At 36.4% G+C, this 25804-nt stretch overlaps 1 protein-coding gene across 1 annotated transcript; it reads left to right on the plus strand.

The window, feature by feature from the left end:
* Positions 1-11577, plus strand: LOC141435965 (uncharacterized). Its single transcript, XM_074098780.1, has 8 exons — positions 1-359; positions 1091-3494; positions 3770-4031; positions 5053-5169; positions 6666-6775; positions 9231-9363; positions 10390-10634; positions 11244-11577. Exons 1-8 carry the CDS (start codon positions 239-241, stop codon positions 11317-11319), a joined length of 3468 nt encoding a protein of 1155 aa, XP_073954881.1. The 5' UTR covers positions 1-238; the 3' UTR covers positions 11320-11577.
* Positions 11578-25804: the final 14227 nt, after the last annotated feature.

Consider the following 25804-nt stretch of genomic DNA (forward strand, 5'->3'; position numbering starts at 1 on the left):
AAAGTAGTCCGCTACGTTGGTTGGACTGGTATAAATAAAGTAAGCTAAACGTCAAATCGTCGATAATGGAGCGTAGTTATATGTTTCGTAATAAACATGTTATGTTTACTCTAATTTCGATTGGTATTGAGCGGTTTAGTGAACAATATCATACATTAGATAAAGTGAACACTTTTCTTATAGTGGTCACTTAAGGAGTGAGTGAAAATACTTGTTCTTTTGAAAATTCGTTTTAACTATGGATCAAGGTGATCCAAAGCCCGATTTTTCGGGTGTTGTTGACTCCGTGATGCATTTGTTTGGTGAAGTAATGAGTCGAGAAGCTGTAAGTGCGATCGTGGAACATTATGACGGAGACCGTAAGTGTTGTTTATCTTTTTTTTATTGTCAATCATTTATCATTTTGTACAAAATTTGGACATGAGCAATGCGCAGTTTGTTATCTAAACGCGTAAAAACCGTGCATGTCATGTAGCCAGTGTTACCGCGGTTCCCGCCTTCTGATACAAAGTTGAATGTAGCTACAGTACGATTATCCTCTTTGACACTCGGCAATTCTACAATGATTGAAATCAAGATTTGGTCATGGTCGCGACAGCGTCTAATCCGGCTTTGTACAGTCAAGGGCAAAGATAACGACACCGCCAAAGTTGCATAAATATGTATACACAGCCTTAATGTTAAGTGCATAAAGATGTGTATACATATTTTTGTAACTTTGGCTGTGTCGATATTTTTGCCCTTGACTGTATATTAAACAACGTAAAAAGCTTGATAGGAAAAAACAAAACAAATAGTAATTATTTAGTCGTAATTTGTTTGTAATTTACCTTTACAATTTAAACCAAGACATCCCGAGTGTCAAAGTGGAAATAATCATGGTGTAACTGATGCAGAGATGCAGTTATTGATAATAATTATTGTTAAGGTCATGCTGCTGTTTAAACATGTTGATACTTCTGTACTACACATCTAATATAAATAAAGTATTTTCACCTGTAACAACCATGCCATGAATATTGAACTAGTATTTTTGAGTTCTTTTTTTTGCATGTTAGTCGAACTTAAAGGAATTTTCTCTTTTTTACAGTGAATCAATCTATTGATGCAATCATGATCATGTCTGATAATGAAGCCTCTGCTAATCAACAAACTACAAGCAGTCAACCAGTCCAACCCGCATATAATACAAGTGCATTAAATCAACATGAAGCACAAATCAGCCCCTTTAACATGGCTGCATCTACAACTATACTACAAGTATCTTATGCCGGAGCATCCCAAAGAACATGTCCAAAACAGCCTTTAAATCCGAAAGCCCCACAACCAAAGCAAAGAAAAAGAAATACAAATAATAATATATGGACACTTCAAACTAAACAAATTATGGGCTACCACGCTGAAGGCAGCAGAACTCTAATTCTTATGAGAGGAGTACCAGGAAGTGGCAAATCATATTTAGCAAAACAACTACTGCTAACTATGTGCCCTGAATCTTTGTTCGAAACACATATCCTAAGCACTGATGATTTCTTTTATGACGCAAAGGGTGTATATAGACATGAAAGAACTCGATTGAGTGAAGCTCATTATTGGAATCAAAATCGAGCAATCCAGGCTATGCGTCAGGGCATTAGTCCCATTTTCATTGATAACACTAATGTTGAAATCTGGGAAATGCAGCCTTACGTCAGAGAAGGAATAAATAATGGTTATATCATTGAAGTTCTAGAGCCCAACACGGCATGGGCTAAAAGTGCACATCTGCTGGCAGAAAAAAATACTCATAAGGTACCTTTAGGGTCGATTAGACGAATGCTGGATAATTACCAGAACGGAGTCTCCGGTTTATATCTATTAAGGGCTTTTAGATTATCTTATTCTTCAGAAAAGAAGCCTCCTGTGTTGCGAAATTTTCCTCCCATCTTGCCACCAAACCTACCACTAAATCCGTCAACCAATCCACCACAGCAAGAGCATTTGGTATCCCCTCCTACGATCCAGGCTAATATAGAAGCAATACCTGATATATCTATTCAGCCAGCAGCAGAAGCAACTGTAGGCCAGACTAATGATACTAATTCACCAGGGCCTAGCAGTTCCGAGATCAGGGTCTTTTATCCTGCTAGCACAAACTCAATGAGAGTTGACAGCGATGATACTGAAAATTCAACAGAAAATTCGAATGCTAAGCATGAGACTGCAGTTGAGGAATTAGTAAAACGGATCGAAGAAATTGAATACGCTTGGGAAAATGGTGAAAGTTGGGATGTTGATGGGGAAGAAAATGCAAGAGGAAACAGTCAGGAAAGGCCTAATGTTCCTCAGCCTCCGAGGTCAAGTAGAAATGTAGTTCATACAGATAAGTTTTTACCATCAGCTGTAAATTACAGTGACTGGTCTAACATTTCAATGTTTATGCCTGAATGGAATGATTATCAAAATAAAAACTCACAAAATTTACCTGCCATTAGGGTAGAAACAGCCACAAAAGGTACAAGTGTGGAATTTGGTGACACAGACACGAATAATAAAAATTTCAAAATTCTCATTGGCACTCCTAAAGATATTAATTTTTACTACTTGGAGCGAAATGAAGAAAAAATACCGGAAAAAAGAATGCTAGACAAAAGTAGTATGACTAACGATCATGATCACATTGCTACTGAAATTTCTAGATGCAAAAACGAAGAAAAACATTTTTCTGCATTCAGAAAACTGTTCAAAAATATATCAAAAGTTGAATTGAGAGATATATTTGATAAATGCGTTGGAGATGTGAATTGGGCAGTAGATATTGTGCTTGATGGTATGGCGAACAAGCAATTGCAAATCTTAGATAGCGATGATATTTCAGACCCAGACGATGTTGGTGATGATCAATGTGAATGTCTTGCAGCTTATAATATAATCCCTAATATTAATGCACAGCCAGTGGCTAATACGCCAAATCCACCACCAGAACTCGAACCAGAACCAATAGCAGGTCCTAGTACAGCTAGAGTTAAAAAAGAAAAACTAGTTTTGGAGTCGTCTGTTCAATTAAAGCGTCAAATAGAGAAAAATATTGTCATATCTGACAATCATTACTCTGATCACTGCCTTAAAATACGGAAAATGCGTCGTGGTGAGAACTATACACGAGCGGATTCACCCGAAAATGAGCCAGGGACGAGTACTTCCGCTGTTCCGAATGCTACTATTGATAATGTTCCTGAAACAACGAATATAGACACAGATGAAGAAGCCAATGTCAGTGATGAAGGAGAAAAAACTGTGAACGTTGATCTGGGTTCTGTTTTTGTAAATGAACTTGATGGCATGTTTGGCCGCGATGATATGTATTACCCAGAAAACATAGAAACAAGGGTAAACATGCCCGTTTCACTGTTAAACGAGATAAATGCTTTATGGATCGAGTCACTGACGCATCAACTTGATCAACAGTCACGTCAATCGGAATTAATGTTGCGCCAGGATGAAGAATTTGCCAGGTAAAATTCTTACTATCTTTTTATGTATAACTGGAGGAAGCGAATAATAAGATTATTATAATCATGTATCGGATTTCTTGAGATCACGTTTGACGGCTTTTAGAGCGAGAGCACCGCTTTTATCGATGCTATCAATAATATCGGATTATTACTCAATTTGTGCGTATACTAATCCTGAAGTAGATATTCCAATTTCATAAAATTTTAGATACAAAGTTGAGTCAGAGACCTGTCGTTATGTATAATATTAACCTGTATTTTTTTCGCTGCTTCAGACAATTGGCTGCAAAAGAGGAAGAGTTGGCGCGTGCAGGCCAAGAACCTGAAGTTCCTAGTTTTAAGGAGATTATGGACATGGAGTTGGCACTTTCTATTTATCAAAAACAGGTCACCGAAGAATGGCGCAATAACGAGCCTAACGACTTAGCGGCACGATTGACGAGAGACAAACTTTACAATTTGTTCCCTGAAGTGAAGCCAGAAATACTTTCTGAGATGCTGATGGCCCATGACAATGAATTTGAGACCACTGTTGAGGTAATTATTTTAGTATTATTTGTTACTGTAAGCCGTAAGCAGACCGTGCGCTCAGCGAAATCTAAGTTTAAAAAAAGTTTTTTGAGTGCACTGGACGATATTCGAACCAGCAGCTTTCGATTATACGCGCCGAGTACCTATGCTACCATTTTTTTTAATGTAAAATAGGCTTTCGTTTGGCCTCAATTTCGCTTGATGGAAGGCGAAAGTGATAATGATTTTACACCTAACCAACTCATCCGTAATTATTAACACGTTGGCTGCCCAACATTCTTCACCAAAAGTGTTGCTCCCACGCCCCGTACAAATTAAGTGGTCCCACCGGTGGTGCATCGCCCTATTCCTGAGGTGCTATGAGAATCACAGAATAATTCTAATTCGTATTATTCATACAAATGTCTGCCCCGGCCGGGAATCGAACCCAGAACCTGAAGCTTCGTAGTCAGGTTCGCAGGTGGTAGGACCTTGTGCAAGGTCCGCCCGGATTGCTACCACCATCTTGCTCGCTAATCCTGCCGTGAAGCAGCAGTGCTTGCACTGTTGTGTTTCGGCGTGGAGAGTAAGACAGCCGGTGAAATTACTGGCACTTGAGGTATCCCATCTTAGGCCTCTAGGTTGGCAACGCATCTGCAATCCCCCTGGTATTGCAGATGTTTATGGGTGGTGGTGATCTTTTACCATCAGGAGACCCACTTGCTCGTTTGCCATCCAGTGGAAAAAAAAAAAAAAAAAAAAAAAAGGTTCTCTAACCACTTGGCCATCCGGTTGTCGAAAAATACCCAAATACCCAAAAAATTTGCTTTTTATACCACCGGTAATGCGTGTTAAAGGATCGCTAATGCGATGCGAATCACCATTATGTCCAAACATCCCACCCTCCCACTCTATGATATCATCACTATTGTATATGAAAATTGGATGACAATTCGAGTGCATACAATCAAGAAAATGTACAAACGACTTGGAAAACTATTATATATTGTAAATTTTTATTTTAACAAAAACTTATTTTCAATTCCAGGTTCTATTGTCATCGACCGGCAAAGGTCACATATTGGAGGAGCCAAATGGCGTAAACAAATTCATCGCCAAAACAGAGCTTAAACGTCAAGAGAAAATACTTGCGGAGCAAAAAAAAGTAAGTTTTATTCACCTAAATAAGAACAAGTTGGTGGGGGACTGGTCAAAATTCCGAAGTAGTGGAAAGTTACCTACTTATAAAATAACAGCTGATCCTATGGATTCTATGAATGCATGGTTTAGATCATTTTAGACAGACAGAGTATTGTGGTTGGCATCAGCATGAGGCCTCGACGGATTAACGTCTTTTTACAAGGTTTTAATCGTAATTATTTAAGCCGTCACGAGTCCTAGTCCAAGAGACTACATAACTTTTATCCCCTCCCCTCCCTAACTTTTTTATGCGGGATATGTCCTAGAGACTACCAGTATTCTTAAGGACATTTCCCGCACATAAAAAGTTAAGGACTAATGTATACTCAACGCCGTATTTAGATTCCAAAAAAGTTACTAAAGATGGCCGAACGTCACGGTCTCAAGTGTCATTGTCATTGTAACGTTCTAGATGTAATCAACCCATGCACATTAATAAAAAAATAGCCTTATAATTATTTTGTTTTTATTTAGACCAAATAATTATAGACCTTAAATGGGTAGCTTAATTGGGATAGAAAGCATTCGATCAATGCAAACGTCAGGCCAATTCAAACTGCGTAACTTGCCATCCCGCTGACGCTTAAGTTATTTAATACGAGAGTCAGAGGGAAAATACGACACGAAGTTCGAATTTCGTGGTAGCCCCCCCAGATGCCAAATGAAGTGACAATTGGAGATGTCATGGTGGCCCTGTGGCCGCCATGTTTACCATAGTTTTCCATACGTGATTTGTTGTCAATATTTATATGCATATCAAAAATATTTATAAATATATACGCAAATTATGAGATTAATAGTATCCAAATGTTGTTTAAACCTGAAGTATTGCCACTGTAATATGAACTTTTCTTCTACAAAACAGTTTCAACCAAATATCTGTTGGAGAAATTAATATTTACATTAAATTATTTATTTATGCAGTTGTATTTAATTTTAGCTTTACAATTATATATAAATAAATTACTTATGTACTTTATTTAGAAAAGTTAAAACTTACCGATGCAAAACTTTTTTTATTTTATTGGCAACACAAGTAGTTTTTTGGAATCTATAAGTATACGGCGTTGAGTATAGTCTCTAGGACGCGTGACGGGTTAAGGTAAAAATCGTCACACACAGTGGCAAAATTTAATAAATAAGTGTCTGCTAGTGTGTTATCTGTTGTGTGGTAAAAATCTAGAGATTATAGCTTAAAGCACAGTGCTAAATATAAAGATTCCCTTATATTATGCCCGCCTGCCACTAAAATGGGTAATGAGCGGAAGCTTTGACTTCTTATTCACAAGAAGCACATCTATGCACGGACGGACTCCTAACGGACGAGACGAACTCCGTATGAGTCTTCTCCCCTTGTTTGCAGTAAAGTGGCCTAATTCCCACCAATCACCATTCGTAAGCTACAATTTGATAGTAATAAAGTAAGCTTTAGGAAATAAGCTTTGATTTTCTCTTCCATAGGCGCTGTCGGAGGCAGAATGGCCGTTGCTGCCTAAGGACTCGAATATTGATATGACGGTAGTCGAGAAATTCCGTGCCAAAGCCCTCGAACACCTGAAACAACGAGACAGGTTTGTTTTTAAACTTCTAACGTCCGTACCACGTACCAGTGCGACCGCGCGGTTAGAGTTTTTCCTGTTCATTGCGCGTGTGTATGTGTGCCAGGTAACCGAGCGAATCGGCCTCGCAATGGATACAGAAAACACGAGCCCACCGCTGTTCGCACATAGTTGTGACCTTTGCTCGTATTGTCTAACGCTCTGGCGCTCGTGATCGCAATCACTATCGCTTTTTACTCCGCATGGTATACCGTGAGACAGAAAGAAGTAGTGAAAACGATCTTGATTCCGAGTGCGTTATAACTAACTTTATAGAGTTATGCAATAAATAAGGTCTCTGGTCGCAATAGAACATCCTCTTAGTTGGCACTTTCTGACCATGAATTAAAGAAAGAAAAGAAAGAAACATTTATTCGTGACAAACATAAGACAATAGATAAAAAAAATAAAGAAAAATATAGTTTTATGTATGCCACGAAATGGTCCCAAATCAGCAATCTGCCGGTCTTCCGAACGGCGCTGGTCTTCCTTTGGGACCATAATTAGTGAATATTATTCTTGCCTTCTGACATGTTTATCTTTAAAAGGCACAAAATAATGTCCAAAACCTTGAAGTATTGATTGCTCTGTGAAAACTGTAGTTAAATGGTAGGTACAAACAGTGTCAATGTAAAATTTAGAAAGAAAAGCGTGAAATTTTTTTTTTAACAAAAAATTGAACCGACTACAAAAACCATGAAAATAATTTTCTACCAGTCTGAAGTCGGTCGGTGCCTCAGCACGAGCCAGCAGGAGTGGACCTATAGTCATCTACCTCAATTACGCACTTTATATTGGGCTTCAATCACTTCTGCTGGCTCGTGCTGAGGCACCGACCGACTTCAGACTGATAGAAAAATATTTTTGCATGGTTTTTTGTAGTTGGTTATTATTTTCATGGTTTTGGTGTAAATAATATAAGATACAATAGTTTAATATCAACTGCTCGTCACCTTTTACGAACGATTGCTTTTTCCGATGCGGAGACGTTCATTATTGAGGAGTCCTGGTGCTACGGATCACCACCCGTTTTACCATATGCATTACGAGGAGCATAAATTGCTTAGCAACTATGTCAACTACGTGAAATACTTGTTATTGAGTAGTAACTCCAATGGTCAACTGTGGTCTTCATCATCAGTTTCACTTCACCAAATGATGATTTTCAATAGCAAATGCACGAGTTACTGCTAAATATATCCAAATTACCATAGGTGTCCCTACAATATTTGAAGAGTTCCCTCGATTTCCTTAAGATCCGATGATCAGATCCTAATTTTCTGCTTATGGGACCTAATTGAAAGTATTCCTAGAAGAACTAAAAAAAATAATTTCAAATTGGTTCATAAATGACGGAGTTCTGAGGTAACAAACACAACCGAATTGCTAACCTCCTCCTTTTTTTTGAAGTCGGTTAAAAAGAGAGTACCGCTTTGTGTGATTCTGGCACATTATAGACGTAAAATTTAATGATTGAATACAGACCTTATATCGAGATAGACCGTAAGAGTTTATCTACATTGCGTGTAAAAAGTTTGATTCACGGTCAAAGTTTTGTCCGACCTAAATGCGCGATGCGCTTTGTAAAATCCGCCGCTCGAGTCGCGGCGGCACGCCTTTGAATCGGTTCCGCGTGCCTTTGAATCGGTACCGTGCGGTCTTGATTTCCCATCACTAAATCTCGCTCGTGACGTCATCGTAGGTACGAAAAATTCAACACGCTAGGTTCTCATACAGTTTGAAGCGCTCTTTTTGTCTATTTCGATATAAGGTCTGTGATTAAATATGACGACTATTTCTCTTTCATCCGTTTTTTTAGTCATGTCATATCCTTCCGTCTGTGGCTTAGAGAACTTAGAGACTATAAGTGCTAGAAGGCTGTAATTTTGTTTTTTTGGATACGACTAGGATGCCTCGATGTGACACGATAGGGCATCTAACGACCCGTAGTGCCATCTTGTTATCAGTTACAAAAAACTAGTACATTCTACATCGCGCGTTCGAAGTTTCAAAGTCAAAAGTCAAAGTCAAAACTATTTATTTGCCAGAATACAGTACAGGAAGGTCTTACATTGTATATTTTTATTTCAGTGTATTCAGCCTGCATGCAGGCGTGCAAATATTCTGTTGAGAGGCGTATAATTATTTTATTACAATTTCAAATTTCCTATGTCAAATATCAAATTAAAATAGATCAAAAATAATCAAAATAAATAAATTCATAAGTTCAATAATAATTTTCAAACTCGGATGCTCAAATACAATTCCCAATTCTTCCCTCGGACTTCGGTCCCAGGCATAACATCTGGAGATAGGCGTAGGTATCTCCGAAGGCACATAGGAGCAATCATTATTTATCATACTAATGCGCTATACCTACGTGTTGTCGTTATATACTGTGTTGCCATTTGCCTATTTTGATTTTCAGAAATTATCAAAAGGCGCAGGATTTCTACAGAAGGGATATGACTCAAGTAGCCACTTACTTCTCTGACGTCGCCAGCCTTCATAAAAAGGAGTTTGATCATGCAAACAGTATGGCTGCAGCTTCTTTGATGCAGGTAAGACTAGCGATACCGCGTATGAAAAAGCAAGTCTTTAAACAGGCATCCTAAAAGGACTGATGAAGGGCTGATTGATGATCAAATTTGGTGTAAATCAAAGTTATGGAGGATACTTGCTATATCTAACAGTAGACGGTTTATGGCTGATTAAAAGTATTTTGTTCTTGCGCCCAGGGATTCGCCCCATGTGTATAATTTCTTTGCTTGCGAAGTAAAGGGGGCCTCTATAAAGTTTCAGCTTTCTACGTCCAGGCGTTGATGAATCTGTCTGTCAAGACCAGGGACCGGCCCGCTATCCCTTACAAAGGGTTTTGTATGGGTTTTGCATAAGGCTTAACTCACCATACCCATTGCCCGACGAAACCCTGTCATTTTGCTTTTAAAGCCCTTATATAAACGCTAACCCATTTAAGTAATCGGTATCCCAATACCCTTACAAAACCCTTATCCGCTCACCAACATCTTGCATATCGCTTATAAGGGTTAGCCTTATAAAGGGCTTCCCTTTTAGCATATAAGCGTGCTAATTTAAATCGTCTACCTGTATGTACATTAGCGTAGATATATACTAATCCTGTCTCTTTCACGCAAGGCTCAACTACGACATTACTAAAGGGAAAGCTTTATAAAAAGCGCTAAATGATAAAGGTAACCCTTGTTAAGGGATTGCAAGGCATATAGAATAAGCAGTAAGCAATTGCAAAGGGCTAGCTTTATTTTTTGCTAAGTTTTTCGGTAAGGGGTAGTCAAATGAATGGGCTAGCAGTTCAAACTGGACAGTCTTTCAATGTATTAGCCGTGTTTAAGGGATGCCCATTGAAAGGCTTTTCTCGCGGAAAGGGTTGTCCAGTCCCTGCTCAAGATCATGTTAACAAAGGTTAACTGGAAGAGATCCCTTTAAGGGATAAGTTCGCCTTTGTACATCTTTTTTTCTTGTTAACAGTTATTTTAACATGTTTTATGTACAATTAAGAGCTATAATATACAATACAATTTTATAAAAAAATCTCTTTTTTGTTACAGTATCATACAAACAATTGCGCGGACAGCCTGTCAATAGACTTGCATTTCTTGAAAGTCGCAGAGGCAAAGGAGTCCCTTGATCTATTTATAGACACCAATATTAAGAAGCTGAGAGAGTCGTCGGGTAGTGGTCATGGTCCTAGGTTTTATACGCTGTTCATAATCACCGGCCGAGGGTTACATAGCCGCGGCGGGCCAAGGGTAAAACCAGCCGTCATACGGAGACTCAAGGAGAGAGGCATTGGGTAAGTAAATTATAGTAAAAAAGACTTTATCAAAAAAGTATTTATTTTTTAATTCAATATTTTTTTGATGATTCTACACTGTGCATTGTGTTGTGTGTGTGTTTAGATGGCATTATCATTTGAACATCATTTCCGTGCCAAATTTTAAATCGATGCCGTTAACCGTTGAGGAGTTCTGTCCTGCGGCGACGATCCTGGCCGAACTACCAGAATTTCAGCACCGGCTTGTACTGTCGCTGGATTTACATAAGTCAGATACCAGGGAGTGGTCGGAAAATAGTCTGCATACATACACGTGCATACATAAACATGTCAAAAACTCTGATTTGCGGGTCATCGAACAAATTCATTGATAAATTAATTGCTTGAATTGTTTTTTTATTTAATTTTGTTAATCACACCTTAAAAAGAAAGTGTATCTACTTAAAATAATACAGCATTTTAATTTAGAACTTTCAGAAATTGCATTTTATTACCGTTTTAATTTTGAGTTTATATACACTTTCGATATGGTGTGCGAAATTATACTGTATAAAAATCAATACCTTCAGACTTGACTATCGTTAATTCAATGAAGTAAAAGTAAATTAAAATTACTGTCATTTTCAGTTTTGCTGAGCGCAATCCGGGCTACTTGGCGTCAAAAGTATTCGCAGAAAATAAAATGACGTTCGAGCTCGCCTAGTATAAAGAAGTCGCAGAATACAGTCGTGCCACATGCTACTTTCCATCACGTAGCCACTACTGAGCCGCCACTAAACTCGCACAGGAACCAAACTACCTATTATCAGATTTATTTTTCACACTTAAGTGACAAGTGGGAAACAGATAAGACCATAAAAAAACTATAAAAACATCAAGATATTACTTAAAGTTATCCGTGGCTATGTTCGTTTGTATGAGTATAATTTTTAAGAATTAAATCTAAAAGACTGATACTTAACATTTATTTTATTTTGATAAAACGCCCTAGAAAGCACAGTGTTCATTTTTAAATCACATGACATGGTGAATAAATAATTTCCTATTTTAGCTAGTTATATTTCAATAAACTATTTAGTCACGCACGAACAATTCGCCAATAAGAATTAAACTATCTTCTTAGGACAAACATAGATTATATAAAGTGATAATTCAATTCTTCTTTCATTCTTATTCTACAGTGGAGAAAATAGAATCGCGTACTTCAATCAATATAATGGCTTTTAGCAGACATTGGTATTGTACTATACCTAAAATTGAAGCTGCATTTTAATACCACAAAAAATGATTTAAATGACCTTTATGTCTTTTCGTAATTTCTGTGCCTTTGTTTATATGCATATATTTAACTGTTTTGCCGTTATGTCATCTAGTTTTCTCGTAGTCATAGCAGGCAACGTGTTAAGATGCGTTATTGAAATGTAGATTATTTAATGCTAAAGATTTTTATTGCGTACTTGTTGTTTTGTTTATTTACTTTGTAACTTCTATTTATTGTAATGATTACTTATCATGTAAGCATATGTTATCTTGACCATTTTGCATTTCGTATATGTAAAACGTTATCTTATAATAGTATATAACCCAGCGTTTCTTAACCTCGGGTCGCGGACGGTATTGGGATGGGTCGCGGGAATTCTCTGATGTAAAAAATATTTGTTCTTTTTTAATATTTTTAGGTATTTTAGGGTCGCGGGTTACAAACATATTACACTGGGTCGCCAGCCAAAAAGGTTAAGAACCGCTGATCTAACCTAATTTTCAATTATGTTTAACTGTCGGGTCCAACATCCTTGAATTAACTATCTTAAGTCACTGTACAAGACGTCTGTCCAATAAATTAGCGAACAAACCACACGAAATTCCATGGACCAGTCAACGATTACTAGTTTTTTTTTCATTCAATAATGGCTATGGAGTCGTAGATTCTTTGGAAAAGCTTTGTAGATATACATACATACATACATACATATAATCACGCCTCTTTCCCCGTAGGGGTAGGCAGAGACCACTTTTTTCCACTTGCTACGATCCTTACATACTTGTTTCGCTTCGTCCACTTTCATTATTCCCTTCATACATGCTCTTCGGTTTAGGGTACTCTTGACCTGGCCTTTTTTCAAGACGTCCCTGATTTGGTCTCGAAACGTCCGCCTAGGTCTACCCCTTCCAACACTTTCATTCACACTCGCCTCATACACTTTTTTCGTCAATCGTTCTTCATTCATTCTCTCGACATGGCCAAACCATCTCAGCATACCTTTCTCAATTTTTGTCACTACATCTTCTTTCAGACCACAACGTTTCCTTATCTCACTATTTCTTATCCTGTCACTCAGTTTAACTCCTATCATACTTCTTAACGCTCTCATCTCAACTGCATTTATTCTGCTTTCATGTTTCTTCTGCCATACCCAACTTTCACTTCCGTACATGAGTGTCGGAACCAACACCCCCCCATGAACAGCCAAACGAGCCTTGTTAGACACCTTCCGACTGTTCATAAAGGAGTGCAAAGCTCCATTCACCATGTTTCCTGCATTCACTCTTCTTTCAATATCACTCTCACACTTTCCATCTCTTGTAAACTTTGAACCCAGATACACAAACTCATTCACCTGTTCAATTTGTTCATCTCCAATCACGATATTGCAGTCTGTCACTGTCTCATCTCTTTCAAACACCATCACTTTCGTCTTCTTTACATTCATCTCCATTCCCTTTCTAACAAAAGCTCCACTCATAGCAGTTACCATCTCCTGCAACTCCTCGGCCGAAGACGCAAGTAATACTTGGTCATCAGCATAGAGAAAACATTTGACGAGTAACTCATTCATTCTTAACCCACTTTCATTCTCTTTTAAGTCTGTCAAGCAATTATTCATGAACAGATTAAACAGCCACGGTGACGCTACACATCCCTGTCTAACACCTTTTTCGATATTAAACCATTCAGTGTATGCCCCGTTTATCCTTACACAAGCACTAGAATCCCTGTAAAGAGATTGCAATGCTCGTATGAGGATACTGCTCACCCCGTTCACGGACAATGCTGACCACAATTCATCCCTCACCACTCTATCATAGGCCTTTTCTAGATCCACGAACGCGCAATAGACCTTCTTGTATTTAGCCAAGCACTTTTCGGCTATGCACCGCAAGGAAAAGACCTGATCCGTACATCCCATTCCCTTTCTAAATCCCGCTTGTGCATCCCATACTTTTTCGTCTGTTTCATTCACAACCCTTTCAATCATCACTTTCGCATACAATTTACCGACGACGCTGAGAAGGCTTATACCGCGGTAATTTATGCAGTCCTGCCGTGACCCTTTTCCCTTATACAATGGCACGATTACGGCTTTGCACCAGTCTCCCGGTACTTGCCCATTTCGCTTGTAGTAGATATGCACTGCAAAGAATGACTTGCTAACGTATTCAATTCTTGGAATATGACATAAAATAGTAGAAAAAAAGAACGGGAAATTGTTATCTGTTTAAGCATTTTAAAAAATATATTTGAAAGTTACAAAAAAAGTGGCACCTTTATTTAATTTCTTCTGTTTTATGTCGTATTCTGCTTATACGGGGTCATTTAAACAAGAATTTCTCCCACTTAAATTAACACGGCGGGGTCATGGCGGACAATGAACGAAAATAAAAGTGACACAGAGTAATTTGTGACTTTGTGACAGAGCAAGTGGCTCAAATTTGAAAGCCTCATTACAGAAAATGTTGTTATGAAAAAGTCTATATAAGAATAATAATGTCTGTATAAGTGTTAAGAATTCGGTGAATAAAAATAATCCTGGACTAGTGTCCGCTGAGATGTATATTAAATAGTACTGTGAATAGTTCGGTACTAAAATTGACATTATTTTTTAGTAGCTCTATTTTATTGAAAGACATTGTAGGGTTAAGTAAGATGCTCTATCCACACTATTTTTACCAATTCACATTACCAACTAAGTTAGCTCTTATGATTGTTACATTACCATTAGTTGTTGGAACAGGGTATAGATTAAAGCGTCATACACAGAATTTTGTTTACGTCGTTCCTGCAGATACGATGTAATTTAACGGTTTTTAGAAGGGTCAATTTTTTATGGGCCCTACACGTCCATTAGGCCTAATTTAGCCAACTCAAAGAAAAACAAGTTCTCCAGCACCAAGTTGTTAACTTTATGGTTGCTGTTGTTGCTTGTTTTTCCTGCCATTCCTTAAGTTGAATTTAGATAAAAAGAACAGAGATACTAGCCAGCCAGCGCGTCCGCTTTTGTATGCATGACATTCTAGTAGAAACAATATCTTGTTTCTTATTTGCACCAGAAGAGTGTATGAAGAGTAGAAACAGTATTGCTACAATCGCTAAGCGATGAAATAATGTACTAGAACATGTTCGTCACCATTTATATCTAAGAACTTTCGTGGATTAAATATGCACAGAAGGCTCGTTCGTTTTGTCTAAATTTACCTTTTCGTACTATAAATTGATGGTCAATGACCGAAGATTTAATTTATAAGAGAAAATGTCGGATGTTGGATAGTATTATTTAGTGTTTTTTTTCTAATTGTAAAATGCTGTTGTCATATAAGTACATCATGAATGTTTCGTGTTGTAGCCTAAGGATGCGTCCATATTTAAAAGTTCTGGATTGTTTTTCAATTGAAGGCTTATTTGGCCAATTTTAGTGATAAGGTTTATGAAAATTCTATGATGAAGAGTTTTTGGTCATGTAATAAAAACAATTTACGTGCTAAATTTTTTCCTGTATGTACCTAACATTGTGCTGTACGTCTGATTATAAACTGATATTTTTTTAATAACACGAAGTAACGTTAATCTTAATTAATCTAATTAGTGTTAATTTTTCTGTTGCCTCTATGGAAAACAAAATCTATAGATATGCACAATGTTTGTATCCTTCACGCATTCCGTAAAAAAACAATGACAGTATAGGTAGTATTATCTTTATAGATTTCTATTGACAACAAAGTCAACAAATTTGTTTGAAGAGCATAAAAACTTAGTTTTCATATTAGAACCCGACCGGTATCTTTATCGCTTTTAAAATCTTATTTATTCTGTCGTAACGATTGCAAATGATATTCTCTGGGTGTTTATCGGGGGCGCACAATCGATATAGCTTGGTCTTATCTCTGGGAAAACGCGCGTTTCCGAGTTTCAGCAAAACAGAACGCACAGAAAAGCTCGGTCATCCATGCATTGATAAATTAAGTGCGACCCTAACTTAAAATTTAAGGTAGGAGCTAGGTAGGCGCGTTTTCCCTTCTACCAAAGCACATAGGAGTAACGTCATGACTTCTGTGCGACTGTTTTTGTTTTGGTATGCTGTTGTAGGGACGGAAAAAAATTACGAGTACGTGCGTAATGTTTAGATGTGTCGTCGAATGGCATCGATACCGCCGTCGGGACATGGCAGAGAAAAAAATAATACTTAGCTAAAGTCAACTCCATTAAAAGTGATACAAAGTACGATGTTGTTATATTTCGGTAGGTGTCGGTGTTATTCGCTTTTCTAGAGAAAGAGATAGTCATTATTCATTAATAAATTTGAATGAAATGCATGTTGGTTCAGTTGTTAAATTGGTTAGAAAGATTTAGCTGATTGTTTTATATTTTGACTTTTTGGATTCACACTACTTTATAAGATTAATAAGGATGTTGTTGTTTGAATACTGTAGGGTAGTAATTATGATATTATGTGGGCCTAAGTCCTGGGTGATAGCTTGGTAAGTTTATTTTAGCTTACAATGTAATTTTTCTGATCAGATCAGAAATAGCTGTAAGTTAATAATCGCACAATACCTGAGAACGATTTAAACCAAATGTCATTTTATGACAAGTATTTTTCATGCAATGATTGAATTGATTAAAAGATTTATTAAAATAACCCAAAGAGCTTAACTATTTTAGAGTGATTAATCGTTCGGCACTCGTGCAAGTCATTATTATGTAATTTTACATGGAAGTGAAAATTAGGTAAAGGCATATGGATTATGCTATCGGAAACGCAAAATCTATATAATATGTCAATTCAGTGATATTTTCTGACTATTCATGAAATAAAAAAGGACCCGATTGATAATCTCTGATTGATAATCAATCTCTCAGTCTAATAATATGACTTTGTCCATCGAAGTAGAATTTTGCCAGTGTCTAGTGGGTGCCGTTGACGGTAAAAATATCGGAAAACGAAATATGAGAGGTACCTAATGGTGGCTGAGCAATGACCTTTCACTGTCTTGCATTTTGTCACCAGATTTCTACGTAATACCTACTCATGTCAAAATATGTGTTAGCGGTCAAGAGTTGCGTTTCTAATAGTATATTCATTCTTGTATGATAATGGTGCTGAAAATGTGATTGATAAGAATGTACTGGTAGAGCTTTATAAATGCGTAGGTACCTATTGTTCTACATTATACCTACTATACGTCATGTGAGCCGTTTTGGAAAGATGAGAACTCATCATCATCATGTCAACCGAAGGACCACTGCTGGACATAGGCCTCCCCCAAGGCTGTCCACTCAGATCGGTCTTATGCTTTCCGCATCCACCGCGGTATCGCGATCTTAACCGGGTCGTCAGATGAGAATTATTGAAAATAAAATATATTTTCAGTGACCTTAATAAAGATGGCGACCGTCGGAGAAAATAAAGACAAGTACTTTGACGGCACCAATCATGGACATGTTAAGCACAGAATTATCCAGTAATGGACACCAAGGATTCAATGCCACAGCTCACCATTCATGTACTTTACTAGTTATGATCATCAGTTATTTAAACATTAGTGATATTAGTTTAAAAAAAGTAGGATCTGTTTTTTAAAATTTGGGTTTAAGTTAAAATCCATTATTGGTACTTGTCCATGACTGGTGCCATCACTCTACATTAATTATAAACTAAGTATGGCAATGAGTTTTCATCGAATCCCTCTAGCCTTAGAGTATTGAAGCAAAAAAAAATCTGCTCAATATTTTATTACAAAATCGTCAACAAGTAAAATTTGTGAAAGGTAATATTTTTTTATAAATGTTTTAGATTTTAATTAGGTATAATCTAAATGTGAAGCTATTATGTAAATGGAAGTCAACAAATGGACAAATAAATATTGAATATAATGAAAATAGTGTGGATTTTATTTTACGGCCCCAAATATTCCATTTTTTGCTTATTGATTTTGTTTCAGGCTTCTCAGCGGATGCTTTAAATAAAACCCGCTTTTGTATAATCGCCATTAGATATTTCGGAGCGGCCAAGGTGATTATAGTAGATTATTGTAGTGGCCTGGAAGTAGGCAATTGCTGGCTGAGTATGAGTATTAAACGGACGAGCTTTCGAGTCCGTTTAACTAATAGGTACGAAGTCAGCAATTGCTATTCCAGCCGAGACTAATATAAAGCTTTCTCAAAAATGGTGAATAATTCTGAAATAGAATAAACTTTTTCTCAAAATATATTATAAAATTTAATTTTATTCCAATATTTTTCTGATGCTTTCCCGCCTTTTTTCATTAAAAATAAACTGCAGGTGTATTTTTCCACCGAAAACACCACAAGCTATTTCAGACCCAATAGAAAAAGTCCGGAGTTCCAACAAAATATCTGATACCGGCCATTAGACTTGGCTGTATACGACTTGTGCCAACATATCCATGGCCTTTTTAACTTTTCTCAAAAATTACCGTAAAAGTTGACATTATTCTTGACATATCAGAAGGTGAAGTGCATAGTTTATGGTCAGCGAAAAATTAAAAAGTTAAAAAGATTGCAGGCGCGCTAGCTCGACAATAATGAATTAGCGCGCCTGCAATCAGTCACTTTTTTTTTAAGTTAAAAAGGCCATGGAAATGTTGGCATAAGTCGTATACAGCCAAGTCTAATGGCCGGTATCAGATATTTTGTTGGAACTCCGGACTTTTTCTATTGGGTCTGAAATAGCTTGTGGTGTTTTTGGTGGAAAAATACACCTGCAGTTTATTTTTAATGAAAAAAGGCGGGAAAGCATAACAAAAATATTGGAATAAAATTAATTTTTACAATATATTTTGAGACAAAGATTATTCTATTTCAGAATTATTCACCATTTTTGAGAAAAGCTTTATAATAGTCACTTATACATATTTTTGTAACTTTGGCCTTGACTGTACAAGTATCTTAAAGTTTGTCAATTGTGATTTGTTTCTTTTCTTTCGTACAATAAAGAGTTTACATACATACATACCTACACTCCGTGAGCTCTTAAAAAACCTTCGGATTTTAGACGAATGACACGCGATCGTGATATGCGGTTCATCAACTTGCAAAACTTTTTTAAGTAACCGTAAAAAGTTATGTAAAGAAGAATAATCATCAGTACAAAATAAACCTTACTGTAATATTATTACGCTTCTTTATCTTTTTCTTTCTAATTTTAATACAATATGACTTTTTGTCATGATACAAATAAAACAAAATTAGCATTTTCGAATTTTTCCAACGTTAATTTAAATAGAGAACACTCCGCCTTAACACACTACTATACTGTACCTATCTACTTCTCTTGGGTATGTCTAATCAATTTCCGAAAAATAACAAACTAAATATATAAGTGCTGGTTTTAACTGCTCGAATCTGTATAAATCAATAAAAACACAACGATGCACTCTCCGCGTGATGGATTGCTACTAAGTCAAAAAGACAATTGACATTTTCTACTAACGAACGAATCCTTCCGTTTTCCCCCGAAATCTCAAGGTTTTTCTAAGAGCTTACGGATTGTACACCTAAAATCAAACCTAAGTAGGTAGGTACTTCACTATTTTTAAATAACTACTTAGTTACGATAAAAAGCAAAACCTATAATGTACCTATAATAATAATAAATTATTTCCTTTAAAAAATTACACACGTATACATAAAAAGAGATGTTTGGGGGACCCCAAACTAGGCTGAGCCTGTATCTTGGGGTCCTGTGTAATGATTTTGTTTACCAGATGAAGTGTTTTCATCTCCCTCGTGACCTTTGCCTTGGATAAGTAATGATCAACTAGAAGTACTTACTTTATATCACCAAATCTCGTCAGTGCCAGCCACAGTAGAACTTTTTCACAATAAATCCTTCAACAACATCCCTGATAATTGAAAGCGATAGCCCACTGCGACAAAGCCCATCGCAACTGAAATGGTTTTAAATATTTGCTCCAATTTAGCAAGTAATTTATTTTCGTTGATTGCGGCCAGAGTGACTTTTAAAATGTTTTATCGAACTTTGCGATTTCGTCGGTCGAGGAAATGTCAACGACCTTACAGAGAGGTCGGCAAGTGCAACCACGTTGAACTTCAAAATCGGTAAGATTATATCGTTTTTCGTCATTGTTTCGGCTACCTGATTTAATTGTTCTTAAATTTTGATCATCACACTATTTTAGCGATCTAGGTGAGCGTGGACTCTCTAACCTACCTGTATAAAAACTATTTTGTGAAAATTAAAATTAAGCCTATTTTGCATAAGAAAAAAACATGGAATTTAAATAAGTGTCTGTTAAAAATTTCATTTTTACAAGCTTTATTTAGTTTCACCTGTCTTGTAGTCTGTCTGTCTGTAGTTAAATCTTACAAGTTAAATTCTCTGTCTGTAGTTAAAACTTCCAGTAGTCGGATCGACTTGAAATTGGCACACTAATGTAAATTGCGTGACAATATAATAATCCCCCTGGGGAAGGACGTAGGATAGTTTTTATCCCGGAAAAAGATATTGTTCCCGCGATAAAGGATAGATTTTATCCCGGAAAATTGTATAGTTCCCGCGATAAACGAATTCTAGGTGGACGGAGTCGCGGGCAACAACTAGTTTAAAATAATGTCAACTATACCCGTTTTGTCACCAAATTAGTTTTAAATATTGATTATAAATATGTATGTTAGTCTGTAAGGTATTTATTGTATGGGCCAAGTTGCCCGAAATAAATGAATTTATTATTATTATTATAATAATACCTTCCCACGTCAACGCTACGTAGGTTTGCCTTGATTCATAATTATAGTTGTCAACTACACTGCATCTAGTACGGTACTTTATCATATCTTGAATAACTACGCTAGGTTGAGTCATAGGTAGAGTCGACCTGGGTAGGTGAAGTTACTACACCCGTTATGATGATATATTTTTCAAAATGACTGAAATGATGATATTTTCTAATAGAAAGAAAGAAAGAGCTCCTTTATTACTGCTCCTTTATTACTACAAATCAACTCAAATAGAAAGAAAGAAAGAGCTCCTTTATTACCTGCAACAAAAAAAAGTTAAAAAATTGCTGCAAGTGCAAGCGCAAGCCTGTATGTATAGCACAGTGCTGGTTTTCAGTCTGCCCCACTCATCGCACTCCGTACTACTTTAACAAATATGTCGAGTAGACTTAAGAGCGTTTATACCTGCTGAGCTGGCAAAATTGAATGAAAATTAATAATGTTGTCTGGTAGAACAATTCCATATATATAAGTTAATGTGCCTACTCTAATAATTATTCGTTAAAGACTTTTATTTTCATTAAAAACCGGTCATAAACATTAATTCGTTTTTAAGGAATGTAAAAGTCTATCACGAATAATTATTGAAGTAGACACATTAACTTATATATTAAGAAGTGTTCTATCAGAAAACATTTTTAATTTTCATTCATTTTTTATGGAATAATCAAAAAAAAACTAACAAAAATGCAATAGTGCCAGCTCAGCAGTTATAAACGCTCTTATTAGATTTATTATTATCAATTATTAATTTATTACTTAATGAAAAAATAGGTACATTATCGGAATCGGAATTCGGAATCGAATTTCCGAAACGGAATTACGAATTTAAGTATGTGGCGGCCTTAAGATAATGTGTTATTCCCTGGTTATTCCAGATCTCCGAATACTAAATTTCATCCACATCTGTTAAGCCGATGTAGCGTGAAAGAGTAACACACACACACACAAACTTTCGCTTATAAATATTAGTATTTTATGTTATCTTTGTAACGCCGGATCCAATGGCGAGTCAATAAATCAGCTTGGAATTAAATTACCCACTCATACAGGATGTGTTAGTACCTACTTGTATCTCTTGTTTTTCTAAATGTCATGGACAACGCAATCAGATATGCGACACTTTATAAAATAACGAACAACTAGTATTGAGTACCGAACTACAAATTTTGGCAAAACCGGATCGTTAGCTTTCCGCGTTAGTCCAATTCACAGACCTAATAATTAAAAGGAATAGAAATATCAGACCAGCTAAAAGCACAAGGTAAAAACTATTATTATACCACTTAGCTGTTGCCTATGCAGCGCTCTGAGAACGATTGATTTTTAGGGATCCGTACTTCAAAAGAAAAAAACTGGAACCCACGTAGAATCACTCTGCTGTCATCTGTCTGTCTGTCAAGACACTTTTTCTCAAGAACGCGTTGGAGCTGGATTAAAACATACTTAAATATGTTACCCCTTGAAGCTAGCGGCCGTTTTGTTACAACAATAACCTATTGTATAAAAGAAAAGTAATTAATAGTGAATATATTTTTTACATGATCCTATAATATAACGGTAGCGAAACGGCCAAGCCACATATTTGGACTAAGGTGTACGAGTAGGTGTAGAATTTGTGAAGTTAGGGCTTGTAGAGTTAGGCTAGGGCGTATAGAGGTAGCAGCTTGGCTTGATATGAGATCTGATAACTTTTTGGCAATGCTACCTAATCTTATACAGCGTGTATTTTTGATACTACCAAACTGTTACTAAACGAAGATTTAAGTGCTGTGAACCGATACCAAAACAACTTTTTAATTTAGAATTAACTACCAAAGCGTAATTAATTTTTGAAATATTTTCGAGCAGCAATGTAATTCGTACAATAATTTGATACGAGAGAGAAGTGTCCTGTGACAGCTGTCACTTCAACGATCCCCTAGTTTAAAGGATTGGGGGTAGTAAAAGTGCCAATATTTCGATTTTTTTTATTGCTTCTGTACTATAATAATAGATTACATACCAAATTTCAGCTTTCTAGGACTTCAGGAAGTACCCTTAGAATTTTGATGATCTTCAGTGAGTCAGTGACGAAATTGGGCTATTTTTAGATATCAATAAAATCTAAAGCATAGGAGTAATGGAATCGAAACTTTTTATGTTTAACAAGTACACTGTTACCATCATATCCCAAGAACTTTGTTTGTCTGCTATAATCCAAACCTAAGTTATGAGTAAAGGTAACCTGAGAAGGTAGGCAGTGCCCTTGCGCTTCGCTTGTTTAGTCTTGGCTGGGGCACTACCGTGCCCCCAGATTTCTTCCCTACTTTTTTTCTTCCTTTGTTCCGCTTTATTTTTTTCTTGCCCAGCGGTTTTCTTAAGCTCTTAGCTTCACATTCGCATTCCTCATTAACTTGTGATTGTTTCTAAAATCTTCTAAGTCAGATTAGATATACTGATATATAAACAATATATAAATATCAATACTAGAGATAACATTACAGAAGTAATTTAAATCTCCGTGGTCACTGGACCGCGTATTGAGAAGGAAGTACGGCCAAGTCCTTGATCGGACGTTGGATTGCCAATTTTAAATAAGACACCTAAGTATGTACCTATACTATTGAATTTCAATGTAGGTATGTATGGTCTCGTAGTGGAGTTTGTGAATTTATTTTAAATTTATTACCTAGGTAAGGTATATTATGTGTAGATGATTGTATATAAGGGTAAGGCCGCGAATTTTGACCAATGTGACATAGAAATAACATAAAAAAAATACGTGACGTTACCATAAAACGTAACGCAGATTTTTATAAAGCCTAGATCAAACTGGTAAAAATTCCCATTAGATAACGTATGTATGAAAAAAAAATACATCTCATATAATAAAGTGAAGTTTTTATTTTTACTAGAACTTTCTGACGATACTGATCTTAAATCTGTCCTATATGAGATCTATAGAGCTAAACATGAGAATGTGGAAGTAGAAGTACCCTCTAGTTGACGAACATCTTTCCAAAAGTGTATCTTTACATGCCTCTCTAACACTGACAATAAGGTGCACATTTATAAGCATAACGAATTTGGATGTGGTTTTTTTTATTCGACTGGATGGCAAACGATCAAATGAGTAAGAGATCACCACCGCCCATAAAAATCTGCAACACCAGGGGTATTGCAGACGCGTTGCCAACCTAGAGGCCTATGATGGGATACCTCGTGCCAGTAATTTCACCGGCTGTCTTACTCACCTCGCCGAAACACAACAGTGCAAGCACTGCTGCTTCACGGTAGGATTAGCGAGGAAGATGGTGGTAGCAATCCGGGCGGACCTTGCACAAGGTCCTACCACCTAGTTGTGAGCATGCTTGTGACTTCGACTGTACAAGCTATTAAAAACCTCAAAGAAATGGCCAAAACCCTAAATCACAGGTTTTACCAATTTAGGAAGTAGTATCTTAGTTAAGTGGACAATGTAAAAAGATGTTTTTGGAAATAAATTATTATGATTATTAAGTTTAGGTAACAAATGAACTAAGTAGGTAAGTGAATCTCTCCGTTTGTCTCTCACTTTAAATACGCTATGCATGTAGCAGGACGTGAACACAGAACTCGCCACAATTCTCTTGTGCCGATCCCTGCACCTACAGATTAAAATTTATTTAACTTCAAAATATCCATCTAACTAACTTACTGTGCGTGCAGTCATTGGAAACCTAATAATAAACTGGTGTAAGTTAGAATTTTTCTGTGTGAACTTCCCTTTACCACATTTTTTCGTTACGTTATGTACAAAATACGTAGCATTTTGTAAAAATGTAACGTAATCGTAACGAAAGTGTAACGTATTTTATACAAAAAATCGTTTATCATGGTGAATAACAACATTTTGAACATAATAACACATGCCACTTACATGGAAAAGATTAGCCTATCCTATGAAAAAACAACCAGTTAAAAATAATCACTACTTACCCTTAAAATCGAACAAGCACTTTCGACGTTTTTTCGAAAAAAAACCTCCGCGTCACTTTTGATGGCTGTTTGTCAACAAACTGATGAGATTTTTTTTTTTTTTTTTTTTGTAATTTTATGGCTGATGAGATTTATTTATCTCATGAGATTTATTTATCTCATCGATGTTGCCCTATTAGAGTATTAGTTGCCAGTGTACAAAAACAAATTTCTACCGAAATTGGCGTTAAAGGTAGCTTAAAAAAGCGTCACCTAAGTATTCGTAACGAAAACGTGGTTTTTTGGCACGTGAAAAGAAATAAATATAAAACATGAAAATTATTTGATTATCATGATTCCGCAATCGGTAGGACTATCGTTATATCATAAAATTTCGTTTAAACAAAATCATGATCATGAGAAGTTAAATAGCATGAAAATAATAAGGTATTAAGTACTCGTGGTCAAAAAAAATAGTGATTTTTCGTTACGTTTTGGACGGTAATATATTTTTATTATTTTTTTAAAAGGGTTTAAATCAATTATCTCATTTGCGACCTTGAGAGTTTATATCGTGTCATATAATAAAAAAAAATTAAACCTCTAGGTGTTATCAGTTTTTTTTTATCAGCCTTCCAAATTTGAAACGTCCAAATTGGTCAAAATTCGCGGCCTTACCCATAATCATCATTGTAAGACTGTGGTTTTGAAAAGTTCATATCAGCAAATCTTTCACTTCCTTAAGTTTTCTAACTTAAGTAACTTTAGCAAAAGCGGTAACGTTTTTTAAAACAACATTTGTAAGGGTTTTATCATTTACGAAATAACTCATAACACCTACCTTCTTACTAGTCTTTAATCTTTTTAACCTTCAAAAACTATAAAAATATTTTATGAAAGTAGTGGCATTTCTAAGACCCTCTAGGTATAGTAGTTATCATAAAAATCAAAAGTTAACCTTTATACAAAAACAAAGCCCACCCATGTATCATTAAAATAACGAGGACACTCAAACACAAAGACGGGCTTGCAGTCAAGGCCCGAGTGCCCTATGGCTCGCTTAATTTGACGTAAGCTCAAACGGAACGACGAAATCGAAAGGCTATCTCAGCCATATGCCATATGAGTCAGACGACGCGGCGCGTAGGCAAAGTTACGTACGTACTGACTGGCTCACCTTGGCAATGAAAGTGAAATGGACTGTGTGCACTAC

This window comes from Choristoneura fumiferana, chromosome 16, assembly GCF_025370935.1.
Source record: "Choristoneura fumiferana chromosome 16, NRCan_CFum_1, whole genome shotgun sequence".
NCBI lineage: Eukaryota > Metazoa > Arthropoda > Insecta > Lepidoptera > Tortricidae > Choristoneura > Choristoneura fumiferana.

Coding starts and splice junctions, on each gene's coding strand:
- LOC141435965 (XM_074098780.1), top strand. CDS start 239: ATGGATCAAGGTGATCCAAAGCCCGATTTTTCGGGTGTTGTTGACTCC. Junction 360..1,090: donor GGAACATTATGACGGAGACC/GTAAGTGTTGTT, acceptor TCTTTTTTACAG/TGAATCAATCTATTGATGCA. Junction 4,032..5,052: donor AATTTGAGACCACTGTTGAG/GTAATTATTTTA, acceptor TTTCAATTCCAG/GTTCTATTGTCATCGACCGG.